The 13,480-nt window shown below is 33.3% G+C and overlaps 1 protein-coding gene across 1 annotated transcript; it reads left to right on the top strand.

Annotated features, from left to right (window-relative positions):
* Nucleotides 1-901: 901 nt before the first annotated feature.
* On the top strand, nucleotides 902-13,062 carry LOC145823967 (calmodulin-binding transcription activator 3-like). Its single transcript, XM_082923546.1, has 9 exons — nucleotides 902-938; nucleotides 6,214-6,320; nucleotides 6,500-6,588; nucleotides 7,232-7,274; nucleotides 9,589-9,799; nucleotides 9,887-9,950; nucleotides 12,228-12,300; nucleotides 12,397-12,515; nucleotides 12,738-13,062. The coding sequence occupies exons 1-5, from the start codon at nucleotides 902-904 to the stop codon at nucleotides 9,664-9,666; spliced, it is 354 nt and encodes a 117-aa protein (XP_082779672.1). The 3' UTR covers nucleotides 9,667-9,799; nucleotides 9,887-9,950; nucleotides 12,228-12,300; nucleotides 12,397-12,515; nucleotides 12,738-13,062.
* The last annotated feature ends 418 nt before the right edge of the window (nucleotides 13,063-13,480 follow it).

Here is a 13,480-nt window from a genome sequence, read left to right as displayed (position 1 = left end):
ATATACACATTTCCTACACCATCTTGCCATCCTACAAATCCAAGTAAATTCACATGACAACCCAGCTCAATTCAATATAAGAGGAATCATAATCCTATGAATAAAAAGCAAAGGAAAAAATTCCACAAAAAAATAAGTAGTAAAGAAACAAAACAAAAACTAAAAAAAAAAAAAAAAAACTGTCATCACATCATAGCATGACCTTTCCACCAACAATCAATGGAACTTTTGTCTCAAAATTTTTTACTGACCATACTTGTTATTCGTAGTTGACAATCAATAAAACTTTTGTCTTGTGGCATAACCTATCAACCCTGTTTGTTATTCCATCAAATGTTCATATTTTATCTTTAAACCAATAAAAGAGAAATCCATTGCGAAAAAAAGAAGAAGAAAAGAAGTGGCAGCATGTCGGGATTCTATTGATATTTCATCAAATTAAGAGGCAGTGCATATGACCACCGCCGAAACCCTAACCCTAGTTCTAGAAACCCTAACCCTCTCCTCATCATCGTTTTTTTTGTCTTCTTCTTCTTCTTCTCCTGAAACCCTAACCCTAGATCTAGATATACCACTATCGCAAACCCACATCATTGCCCACTATCCATTGTTGCCCTTCTCTCATCTTTATTCCCTTTTTCTCATTCTTCTTCTTCCAAAACTGTAGATCAATCCACCATCATCATCAAATCACAACCCATTGCTGTTGTCATCACCTCAAATCGTGACCTACTGTCACCGCGCTCTCTGAAAACCCTAGATCTAGGGTTAGGGTTTAGAAGAGGTAGAGAAAAAGAAGAATGGAGGAGAGAGAGAGAGAGAGAGTGAGAGAGAAATAAGAAAAAGAGACGGGGACTAGGGAGGCGACCAACGAGGATGGTCGTGATGGTGGGTGCCAATGATGGTGGACGGAGAAGGAAAGCAAGTGGAGGCAGGCGGTAGGTGGTGGAGTCCAAAATAGTAATTTTCAAAGGGATATAAGTGTAATAAAAAAAGGGTAAATTACAAACACACCCCCTAAGGTTTACTTAAATTACAACAAAACTAACTATTTACGGCTTCAACTTTACGGCATTGTGACAACCTTCACCACTGTTTACTAATAACACCACTGATTACTGTTAACCGAGACTGATCATGATAAGTAATTGAACTGACTGAAATACTGAACTGATTGATTGATTGTGCTAGTTTGAACGCAATTCTATCTGTTGACTGATCATGATAATTATCTGTTCATGTTTTATGCTTTAAACTGCAAATTGAAGGCTTTATCGACGGCCGAATCTGAAATTGATTAGTGTTTTGTACTAATTAGAAAGTATGTGATTTTTTGGCACATTTAAGTGAAATGTGATTTGGTATGATTAAATCAGATTAAATAAGGTTGAATTACATTAGTTACATTAATTACCTAATTGCCATGCTTAGTGGGCCGCTTTTTCTAACACTTTGAGCCTTGTTACACTTAATTCGTACACCTTCCTCAGCCATTTTGAACACCAAGCCGACTAGAGAGAGGGAGGAGTGAAAGAATAGAATTCATCAAGAATTGCTAGGAAAATTTGAAGGATTAAAGGATAATTTGCATACTTGAGCTCCCATATCTTGCATTCAAGACCTAAGGTAGGACATTTACCTTCTTGTTTGTGAATTCAAGTTAATTGTTGCATGGTTCATGGTGAATAGGAGCTTAAGATCATAAATTGGTTATAGATTGTTGAATAGAGGCTTAATTCATGCATGCATGTGCATATCTTGAAGTTTAAAGTTGTTTTCATGGAAATTCTTGCATGCATGTCCATACTATTGTTAGAGCCCATGAATTCATCTTGATTTTGAAGGAATTGGCTCTTTGGAGCAAGTATTTGAAGCCTTGAAGTTGTTTAAATCAATGCATGTTACATTTAATTAATGTTCTTGAAGCTTTGTTTGAAAATGTGTTTAATTGAATTACCTTTGGGCTTTGATTTCTCAAATTGATCTTTGAAACATGTAGTATTATGAGTTTACAAGTGTTTTCCAGAAAATTAGCTCAAGAGGATCGAATTTGATGTTGTAAAACTTGATTTTGAGCTTGAGGTTCGAATTTGGAAATTCCAGATTTTGAACTCACACTCGAGCGGGGAACTCCACGCTCGAGCGTACATGCTGAGTTCATGCAGTCCGCTCGAGCGGGGAAAGTGACGCTCGAGCGGGAAATGCGTGTTCTCAGCACTTTACATTGTTTTACAGTCTGCTCGAGCGGGGGAATGCACCCTCAAGCGGGGACCTGAGTCACACGCTCGAGCGGGGGTCGAGCGCTCGTCGAGCGTGAATTTCGAGCATCCAGTACTTTTGCAGTCCGCTCGAGCGGGGGAAGTGACGCTCGAGCGGGGCTCTTTTGTCTGCATGTCCGCTCGAGCAGGGAAACCCACGCTCGAGCGGGACCCTGTTTTTCTGAAAATTTTGCTAAGTGTTTAAAAGTGCATCCTTGCATCCTCATTCCATCCTAGGCATTCCTAGGCCTAATTTAAGGCATTTTAATGAGGATATTGTTGTAGAACCACACTGAGGCAAATTAGGGATTAAGTTATTATTTCCCAACTGTGTAGCTTAGTGTGTGTTCATTTTGTAACTGTGTAGGGTTGACATCCGAGGACGCTCTAGCTTATCTGTAGCCTAGAACTCTGTGAGTAACAATGTTGTGAAGATACGTTCAATTGAAATTACTTTCTGAATGAATGACTGAACTACTTTATAAAATATCACTGTTTACTGAATGAATGTCCTATTTGTGAACTGTATCCGTGGCATCCATAGCAACTTACTGTTACTGTACTGTACTGTTACTGTTACAGAGATCTCTGTCGGTTCCCACGTTGGAACCACTACTGTTTACTGATATGATGGCCATCAACTGACTGTTCGGTCTATTAAGACCTACTGTACTGCTTTGCTATTGGATGTACCACATATGACTGCTATGACTGAATAACTGTTATACTGATATAAATGACTGTTTTAAATACTGAAAGGACATTCATTCTTAACCTCTTTACACATATGTTATTCACTGGGCTTTAGCTCACTGCTTATATATATATGTAGGTGTCCAAGTACCGGATCGGAGCTAGGAGCGTTGGGTTTAACTCCCTTTTTGTCAAGCCAACCAACGTGCCTCACTGCGAGGTTTAAAGTCCTTCAAGTTAGGGCTGTTTTGGGGTGTTTTAGTTTTCTCCCTTTTTGTATCTGTTTTTGTAATACTGTATAGACTGAATGATATCGTACTGTACTGTTATGGTAGGGAGGTGGACCCTAACCGTATATTTGTAAATGATGTATGTACATACTGTCTCTGTTCTGAATGTATATATATATATATTATGAAAAGTTTTTTTGCATACAGACTGTCACAGCTCATTAGACATCTTTTAATTACTGTTTTGGCTTCTGCCAGCCCCTATACTCTGTATTACTGTTAAGCAGGCCTTCGGTAATCTCGGATTACTGGCCGGTTATGGTGCTAAACCCATAGGGGCGGGTTTGGGTCGTGACAGGCATACTTTAAATGCATGTCGTAATTAGTACATTCTACGACATATTTTTTTTTTCTTTTGCAAGCTGTTAATGGTTTTTCAATAATGACATACATACTATGTAAGTCGTTAATTCAAATATTTATGACATACAAAAGTATGCCGTAAAAAATGTATATTTTCACGACTTAAAAAATATGTTATAAAATATTTGCACTTAAGACGACATATATTTTATATTGTAAAATATTATAACTTTACACGGCATGCATTATTAACATGTCGTGAAAACTTCTACAAAAAAAAAAAAAAAATTCAATTCGACTTGTTTTATGACATGCAAAACATGCCGTAAAAAATGCATATTTTCACAACATACAAAAATATGTCGTAAAATCTTTGCACTTAAAACGACATACATTTCATTTCGTAAAATATTATAACTTTACACGGCATGCATTAGCATGTCGTAAAAACTTTTATTAAAAAAAATTTGAATCCGATTTTTTTTTGTTTGATTTAAAAAAACTAACAATTTCCAGCCAAGCTTCTCATCTTAAAATTTTCTAATTGAGGACAACGTAAAAAATAATTTATACATTATTTTATAATTTAGTGTCTCCTTTTAAGGGATAATTGAACCCAGTGAAATTTTGGGAAATTTTGTTTATATATTTATGAAAAAGTTTATAATTTTAATTATTAATATTTATATTGCTTCTCACTAATTTGTAATTATTTTTTTTTTTAAATTACCTTGATTTGATTTTTTCCCTTCTTTTAATAATTTATTTATTTTTTTTACTTTTTAGATGTACCTAATCTGGATATAGCTAAAAAGAAAAATATTTATAAAAAAATATAATACATATGAAATGTATTAAATTATATATATTTTTTAATTTGCTGCTTTTTAAAAAAATTAAAAAAATATTTTCCTTCTAAATATGTATATAAATTATTTGAATTTAAAAATAAAAAAAATTATTTAAAATATTTAGAAACTTAGAATACCTTTAAAAAAAAAAAAAAAAAAAAAAAAACTCAAAAACATTATTTTAAGCCCCGTTCACTACTCTCCCTCCCATTCTATACAAGTTCCCCCCCCCCCCCCCTCTCTCTCTCTCTCGGCATGCGTGCTGTCGAGCTCTCTTCGTTCTAGTTTGTTTGAGGTATGTTCTGCGAGCATTGCCTTGATCGATCGGGCCTTTGAGGTAGGTTTTGATCAAAAATCAGATATTTTTCTTCTTCTTATCTTCGGTTCTTCAAAGTTACAGTCAAATCTCTGTATATGCGTATATATTAGTTTAGTCGCGATTGATCGATTTGTGATCGGTAGATCTGATGAGTTTTGAAGCATATGATCGATTCTTTGCTGTGGAAATGAATTTTGGACTGTTTGAATATGATCGAATCCGGATGAATATGTGCTTATATGTTTTGTTTATTGATGGATTTGTTTGAAGTTCATCGTCAAAGCTGGTTATCAATTGGTCTGATTGTAAATTCAGCAAAAATGATCTCTGTTTTTGTAGTTTTTTTTTATTTATTTCTTCTTGAATTGTTACTTTTAATGCCTTCACGGTTTAGGTATGGATACACAATGGTGCACATCTGTTTAAGGTGTCTTTAGGAACTTTAACCAAATAACCATTTTTGTTTATTTCGCTGAGGTGCTACCCACCCTAACTTTTTTGTCCCCCTCAGAATTTTTGAAGGCCAAGTGTTTGATGAATTGTGAAGTTTCATTTTTTGCTTTAATTTATTGGAAAGTTCTTTCGTGATTTTCATATTATCTTTTAGATGGATTGGAGTGGTAAAAATGATCTGTTGGTAAAATTTCTTCTTGCATAAAACTCTGTTTTGGTCAAGTTGTTTGTAGTTCATTTGTTTTTGCTTTATTTTCTATTGTTTTCTTCTTCTTCTTCTTCTTCTTCCTTCATTTTTTTTTTAACACCCAAGATCAAATCTGTATTGCAACTTGTGTGATGCCATTTATTTCCTCAACACTTGTGCAACATATGCTGTAGGTAGTCAATCATTTACACGTAAATTCAAAGTGGAGAAGTTCAGTATGGGAAAAACTGGGAAGTTTGAGAAGCAGTAATTTCTTTATATTTAACGTCTTTAAGCTCTTATTTTCAAATATTTTTCTTGTATTTGCCTTTGGCACACTTTCTAAAGGCCAAGGATGATAAAGTTTTTGTCCCTTGCATTTTTCAAGTTGTTATTTCACTTCTATCAATTTAACAGCTATCCCGCATTGCCTATTTATATCTCTTTATGTTCATGCCCTTGTTCTTGGGTCTTTTTGTCTGCATTATTGTTTCTTTTTGTCCCTTGCATTTTTCTGTCTGTCTTGGTTCTTCTAGTCCTGCCTTTTTATCCTCACTACAAGAGCCTTTTAGTTTTAAATTAGCTGCCTTGGTTATTTCCTCTCTGTAATTGATAATTCTAGATAGTTAGGAGTAGCACGCAGCTTATGTTTAACTCATAGATAATAACATGGTTTGAAGCTGTAGGGGCATTTATTGCTGTCATGTTTGTGATCTAAATGTGTCATTATCTTCATTTAGGGCATTTTCCCATTAAATTTTGTTGGATAGAAGAGGGTATTTTCTCATATCTTCAAAGTATCTTGGCTTGACGTGCATGTCCCTTTTCAGGTGGTTCACTTTTTCTTTTTGATCGGAAGGTATTGAGATACTTCGGAAGGTATTGAGATACTTCGGAAAAGATGGCCATAACTGGAGGAAGAAGAAAGATGGAAAGACAGTGAAGGAAGCTCATGAAAGGCTCAAGGTTTGTGCGAAAGGATGATGCTTGTTGAAGGCAATTTTTATTTTTTAAGTTGATTTTGTCTACACCAGACAGAAGTTTGTGACTTTCAGGAATTTTGCACTATATGATATAATGAATAGTTCATGCTGTATATTTTTATTACACTTCCAAGGTAATTTGCTTGTATAATGTCCTTTCAGGTTGGGAGTGTTGATGTGCTGCATTGCTACTATGCCCATGGAGAAGAAAATGAAAATTTCCAAAGGCGAAGCTATTGGTTGCTTGAAGAGTGAGTGTCTAAAAGTTTGCCTTGCTTTTATCAAAGTTTGTGTTTATTTTGTCAAATCTTTGCACTTCTCTCTCTCTCTCTCTCTCTATATATATATATATATATACATATATATAAATCTGTCTGTATTATGGACCACCTCTGGGCAATTGCTTTTAATATGAAGTTTATCTGTTAATTAGTATTAGCATATAAAAGTTGATTGAATGTAAATGCCTACTTGCAGCTTCTTGTGCATGTACAGGCATAAGTCCAGTCCTCTGATACTATTTAGCATTGAATAGACATCAATTGCTGAGTAGAATCTGGTTCGTTAGTTATATCTGCTTCTAGAACAGTTTTGCTGCTTTGGAAATCCCATTACCTTTTTCTGTGAGGGAAAAAAGATGAAATATGGTTTAAAGTTTCACCCCTTTTCTTTGTCATACTAATCATTTTAATGTTTGGAATTACAGCCATGTCTATAGTTGTAAACTCATGTTAACTTGTATGAACTTCCATGAAATTGACTACACCTTGAAAATTGAATCAATTTATGGAAGTTAATGAAAATCTGACCATTTTTGTTTCCTTAGTTGTTATTTTGGAAGGGCTTTTGCTGCACATTCTCATTTGCTTCTTATTTGGATGACACCTGCTGCAGGGAGCGCTTGAACATTGTTCTTGTCCACTACTGCGAAGTAAAGGTTAGAAATTTATTCTATTTTTCCTTTGTTTCTTCATTATTGAAGAAATTCACAATTGATAATTGTATACCGTATCAGATGATTCTTGAGCCAATATATATTATACATAATGCTGGCTATTTTAGAATAACATCGCTTTCTAACTTTACCACCACTTTTGTTTCAAGGTTTCTTGTGTATGTATAACTTCCACGTATTGGAATCTTGCTACAAAATATAATCTAATGTGTTTTGTTGCCCAACTTTTCACATCCGTGCTAGTTTCTTTTTGGACTAATGGTCATTACAATGTTCATGTTACTCGTAAGATTCCCGACTCAGTGGCACTTCTATGATCTGGAAAGCTCTCCATGGGTTTTAGTACGTTACATTGTTTTGTTTCTTGTTGGTGCTTAATGGATATTGTTTTGGCCATGGCTATTCCCAGAGTACGTAACGTTACAAATTTTATTTATTTATTTATTTTTTATTTTTTAATTTTTTTTCGACAGTAACAAGATGGTCACTAATACATTGTAGGCATTTTTTGAACTGGATTGGAAGTGGGAGTCTTCCTTCTTCTAGCTCTTAGAATCAGTGTGCCAAAGGTTGATTCTTGGGATGTAGTTTTGGTGGTAAAACAAAAACCAAAATTCATGTTTTGTGTATTTAAGAATCTGATGCATCTATCTGCTTTTCTTTTCTTCTGTACTCTTTTTGTTTCCCATTCAAATTTTCTAGAGCAATGCATGCTTTCTTTGAAGGATGCAACTTTTTATTTTACTTGGTTTTGTGATCTATAAGTTTTTGAACCATTAACACCACAAAAAAATTAACTATTTACAGCTTCAACTTTGCGGCACACATCAAATGCATGTTGTAATTAGTACATTCTATGACATTTTTTTTTTGCAAGCCATTAGTAGTTTTTCAATAATGACATACATACCATATAAGTCATTAATTCATATATTTATGGCATGTAAAAACATGCCGTAAAAAATCTATATTTTCACGACTTAAAAAATATGTTGTAAAATATTTGCATTTAAAACGACATACATTTTATGTTGTAAAATATTATAACTTTACACGGCATGCATTAACATGTTGTGAAAACTTTTGCAAAAAAAAAAAAAAAAATTCGATTTGAATTTTTTTTATGGCATGTCAAAATGCATATTTTCATGGCATACAAAAATATGATATAAAATATTTGCACTTAAAGACGACATACAATTCATGTTGTGAAATATTATAACTTTACACGGCATACATTAACATGTGAAAACTTTTATTAAAAAAAATTTCAAGCCAATTTTTTTTTTCTTTTTTTATTATTTAAAAAAGCTAACAATTTCCAACCAAGCTTCTCACTTTAGATTTTCCTAATTGAGGACAACGTAAAAAATAATTTATACATTATTTTATAATTTAGGGTCTCTTTTAAGGGAGAATTGCACCCAGTGGGATTTTGGGAAAAAAATTACATATTCATGAAAAAGTTTGTAATTTTAATGATTAATATTTATATGGCTTCTCACTAATTTGTAATTATTATTTTTTTAAAATTACCTTGATTTGATATTTTCCCTTAATTTAATAATTTATTTATTTTTTACTTTTTAGATGTGCCTAATTTGAATACAACTAAAAAGTAAGGTATTTGTAAAAAAAATATAATATATATGAAATGTATTAAATTTTATATTTTTTTGAATTGAGTGATTTTTTTAAAAAATTAAAAAATATTTTTCTTTTAAATATATGTAAATTATTTGAATTTAAAAAGTTAAAAAATTATTTAAAATATTTAAAAACTTACAATAACTATAAAAAAAAAAAAAAGACTCAAAAAAATTATTTTAGCCCTGTTCACCACTCTCACAAACTCCTCTCATTCTATCTGTACATGTTTTTGCCCCAAACCCTCTCTCTCTCTCTCTCAGCGTGCGAGCTTTCGAGTGCGAGCTCTAGAGCTCTTTTCTAGCATTGCCTTGATTGATCGCGCGACTTCGCATGACCTCCCAATGTATGTCATTCACTTTCTCTCCCAATTGATAAATTTCTCTGTCTCTATCATATTTTCCCAAAAGCTTCGAATTCATCATTTTATTTGAAGTTAGGGTTTGGTGAGAGCCATGGAAACGTAGACTACAAGCCAAATGCATTCTCAATCAATTGATCTCAAACCCTAATTGATCTCTACAAGCTCCTTTGTATCGAACGATTCAGTGAGTTTGAAACTCGTCATACTTCGTATTTTTTCTTGTGCGTGTGTACTGGATCAATTGAAGTTTGTATTGATAATTCAGTTTTTTCGGAGGTCTGGTAGATCACTAGACAAGTCAATTTCAATGCTTCAGATGGAGCTGGCTGCTACTCGAAGTTCTCAAGAGATGAGGAGATCTGATGAGTTCACTCACATCTCGAATTGACTCATGAGGGCTTGGCAAGGAAGAAGGCTTTCATAGTTATTGGAATTAATACTGTTTTTGGTAGTAGGAAGAGGCATGATTTGGTTAGACAAACTTGGATGCCTCAAGGTGATAATTTGATATTGTCTTTGTGTGTATGTCCTACTATATCTTAATTTCATGGCTTTCCTTGACTAGCTTTTTGGGTTTGATTAGGAGAGAGACTTCTTCAATTGGAACAAGAGAAGGGAATTATCATTTGGTTCATGATCGGCCATAGGTAAATCTCTTGTCTGCATTTTCTCAATAGTTGGTTAGTTTAGTATTATTTGAAAACAATAGGAATTCTTTAGGCAATATGATCTCATTATTAATTTTTTGAAGTTGGATCCATCGCTTTTCCTTGATGTAGATTTGTCAAAAGTCAGCTCCTGCTTGTGTAACAATACACATTGTTAAGCAAATAACTGTATCATTATCACATGAATTGCCTTTAAAAATTAAAATAGAATATTCAGGAAGTTTTGAGATGTTCACTTGTTATGAGAATGAACAAGTTTTAGATTATTCTTTGTTTACTGTATTTCCATTCCATTGGTGGTCAACAACCATAGTCATGGCACAAGCACAAATAATCTTTACCACATGCTGCAGGGTAATTTACTTTTATGTGGTGTGATGTTCTTTGATGAGACTAGAAAAAGACAAACTAAATTACCATGAAGATGTTTGTTTGTATATCTAAGAACTGCAGAACTATTTGGCCAATGAATCAATTGGTCAGGTGAACTAAATCTTAATTGATCTGCATTCCACATTGGTGTTGGTGGACAAGTACAAGAAGCACTCTCCCGTGGATTTTGATGTCAAATTTATGTAAAGCTGCACTAGGAAGGAAACTTTGATCGCTGCTCCATATGGTTGAAATCACGGTTGGTTTGAATAAGGTGAGCTTGTAGTTCTAGGATTTAAGAAGGTTAGGGAAAGTTTGGAGGTTTTTGTAGACAGAAACGAGTTGGAATTAACTTGATTTTTAGAATTATAAGTTGTAGAAACTTAAAAGTGTAATAAAATTTATAGGCAGCAATTATTTTGTCTTATGTAGATGCTGTAAATTATAGTCCATGAAAATTAATTAAAACATACTTGACCAAACAAGGTTCCAAGGTTGCTTCGTTTAAAATTCTAAAGTTGTCTCCTCTCTTCTGGTTGTGTTCCGCATCTGTTTCTTAACTGGTATGTAGATGCAGTAAATTATTGTCTTAGGAGCCTTAGCATAATCATTTGTAAGAAGACAGTAGTTGAAGAGGATTTTCTCAAGGGTATGAGGTGGACAATTAAAGTTTGATTTTGCACCTTAAGGGAGGATATTCCTCTGGATTTTAGGTGGATAGTTAAAGTTTGATTTTCACCTTAAGTGCTTTAATAATGATAAAAGCAGCAAATTTAAAGAGAATTTATACTTACCAGAAAACAAGAAAATTTATGTTGAATAGTGACAGAATGACCTAAATGCCATAGAGCAAATGTTGGAAAGCCGAGAAACATTGGTGTTAGATGAGATATAATGAAATGAGTTGTAGCTGAAAGAGAATAAAAAATGGAAAAGAGTGAAAGGGATTTATGAGGATATTTGATCGAATGAGCATAAAAAATTGGAAAGACTAGAATCAACATGGGTATTTTTATAAAAATATTGGAGTAGCTTAATGGGTGATACATTGATTGAAATAATTCATGCATGATCATGCCCTATAGAAACTTTGATTATTGAACATAATTGATCATGTGACTTTCTGAGTAACTGCTATGAGAAAAGGACACAGTTGGGACCAATATATTCTTTTTATACAATGAAAGCTTCAATGTGTGAATAATAGACTACTATTGTCTTACTACCATGCTTTAAATAATGTTATTAGATCTTTTATAGAGTCGTTATTAGTTCTAAAATATTTTAGTTGGTTAAAAATTTTTACTTTCCAAATTTTGAAGTCATTGTTTTTTGTAGAATTTGGAGAATGTAGCATCCTATGGATTTGCAAATAATCTTCACTTTTTAGTGGAGAGTTGAGTTATGAGGATTTGAGGTTGTGGTTGTATGGATTTTACTAAACCTTGTGACGAGGGTGAGACACTTCTTCTCCCCTTCTTCTCCTCCACTGTCTGAATTACCCCAAGTACTATTTGCAGCCTATTGTTCATAATGCCCTCAAATTGTACATTTTAGCCCCAAAAGCCTACCAATCTAAGTTTAAATTAACCTTAACCCTTTCTCCGACGTATTGGTTTTCAATCTAACCATTAATACCCAAAAATTATTTGTTTTCAAGATTTCAAAAAGTCTAATTCATTTGAGAAATAGAGGTCTTTTTAATTTGGGGTTTAGAAAAAGCAGGTCCTAACTCAAACCAACGTAGATCCATTCGAATAGGATAATATTACTAAATGGAAGATACATAACTTTTGCTCTTGCTACAATATATTTGCATCATATAGGGCACCTATGTGTATAATTGAGAATTATGCTGAATGCCAATTGTTTTGATTGGTGCAGTGCAACATCTAACAGCATACTAGATCGAGCTATTGATTCAAAAGATTCTCAGCATAAGGACTTCCTCAGGCTGGTGAGGATGCACAGAGCTTGTATGTACAAAAAATATTGTGGACAATTCACCAAATTTTCTCAATTTTTGGTGCTCATGAGTCATGTTGTCTTGCAGGAGCATGTTGAAGGGTATCATGAATTGCCTGCAAAAACCAAAATTTTCTTCTCCACTACTGTTGCAAAATGGGATGCTGATTTCTGTCAAAGTGGATGATGATGTCCATGTCAATTTCGGTACACACTGTCTCTTTTCATTTTCTTTTCTTTTCTTGTTATATTCTTTCTTCATTTTTTCCCAATTTTGGGTAGCTTTTGTCAATTTTGAATTTGCTGAGTGATGCAGAGTGCATAAAACTGTTATGACCCTACCACTATTATATATTTTCCAAAAAAATTCATAAGTTTGCAAGCTTTGAAGTAGAGATTTCCTCTTAAGATGGATTTATTTTTCTGCAGGTTGTTGAGTTTGCCGTGGCTTTGCAGGAAGCTGGGTGCTTTTCTGTTGTTCTGGAATGTGTGCTTTCGAATCCTTCCAATTGGTATTGGCATAGGGCCTTTCTGTATTGGCCAAGTTAATTGATTCTTTAGCTCTCTCTGTTGCTCCTAATAATGAATTAGACTTGACTGGCTTGTGTTGTGTATAATCTTTTTCCTTTCATTTGTACATATAATTTGCTATCTGATCTTGTAATTTGTTTTTCAAGTACTAAAGTGGGCATTTTAGTGATATCATGTGTTCAGATATTGAGTTTACTCATGTAATGAACTTTGAATTTGCTTTTCTTCTCTCTCTCTCTCTCTCTCTATATATATATATATATATATTAAAAATAACCTTTTACGACATACAAAATTATGCTGTGTAAAGTGTAATAATTTATGACATGTAAGAAAATACTGTAAAAGATTATATACGGCATATAGAGTATGCCAAAAATATACTAAAAATAACTTTTTACGACATACAAAATTATGTCGTGAAAAGTGTAATGATTTATGACATGCAAGAAAATGTCGTAAAAGATTATATACGGTATACATAGTATGCCATAAATATATTAAAACTAATCTTCTACGGCATGCAAAATTATGCCATGGAAAGTATGATGATTTATGGTATAACAAAAATGTCGTAAAAAATTATATTCGACATATAAAGTATGTCATTAATGTTTAATTTATTACTTTTTACAACTTTA

Source organism: Camellia sinensis, chromosome 4 (genome assembly GCF_055761805.1).
Source record: "Camellia sinensis isolate YWXY chromosome 4, ASM5576180v1, whole genome shotgun sequence".
NCBI classification, from domain to species: Eukaryota; Viridiplantae; Streptophyta; class Magnoliopsida; order Ericales; family Theaceae; genus Camellia; species Camellia sinensis.
The sequence above is the reverse complement of the archived record's forward strand: the minus strand, read 5'-3'. Positions and strand labels throughout refer to the sequence as shown.

Bases quoted from the DNA above. Each gene is read 5' to 3' on its own strand.
- LOC145823967 (XM_082923546.1), top strand. From the start codon at position 902: ATGGTGGACGGAGAAGGAAAGCAAGTGGAGGCAGGCG. The intron at 6,589-7,231 runs GTGAGTGTCTAA...CACCTGCTGCAG, and splicing joins AGCTATTGGTTGCTTGAAGA to GGAGCGCTTGAACATTGTTC. The intron at 7,275-9,588 runs GTTAGAAATTTA...GAGGTCTGGTAG, and splicing joins TCCACTACTGCGAAGTAAAG to ATCACTAGACAAGTCAATTT.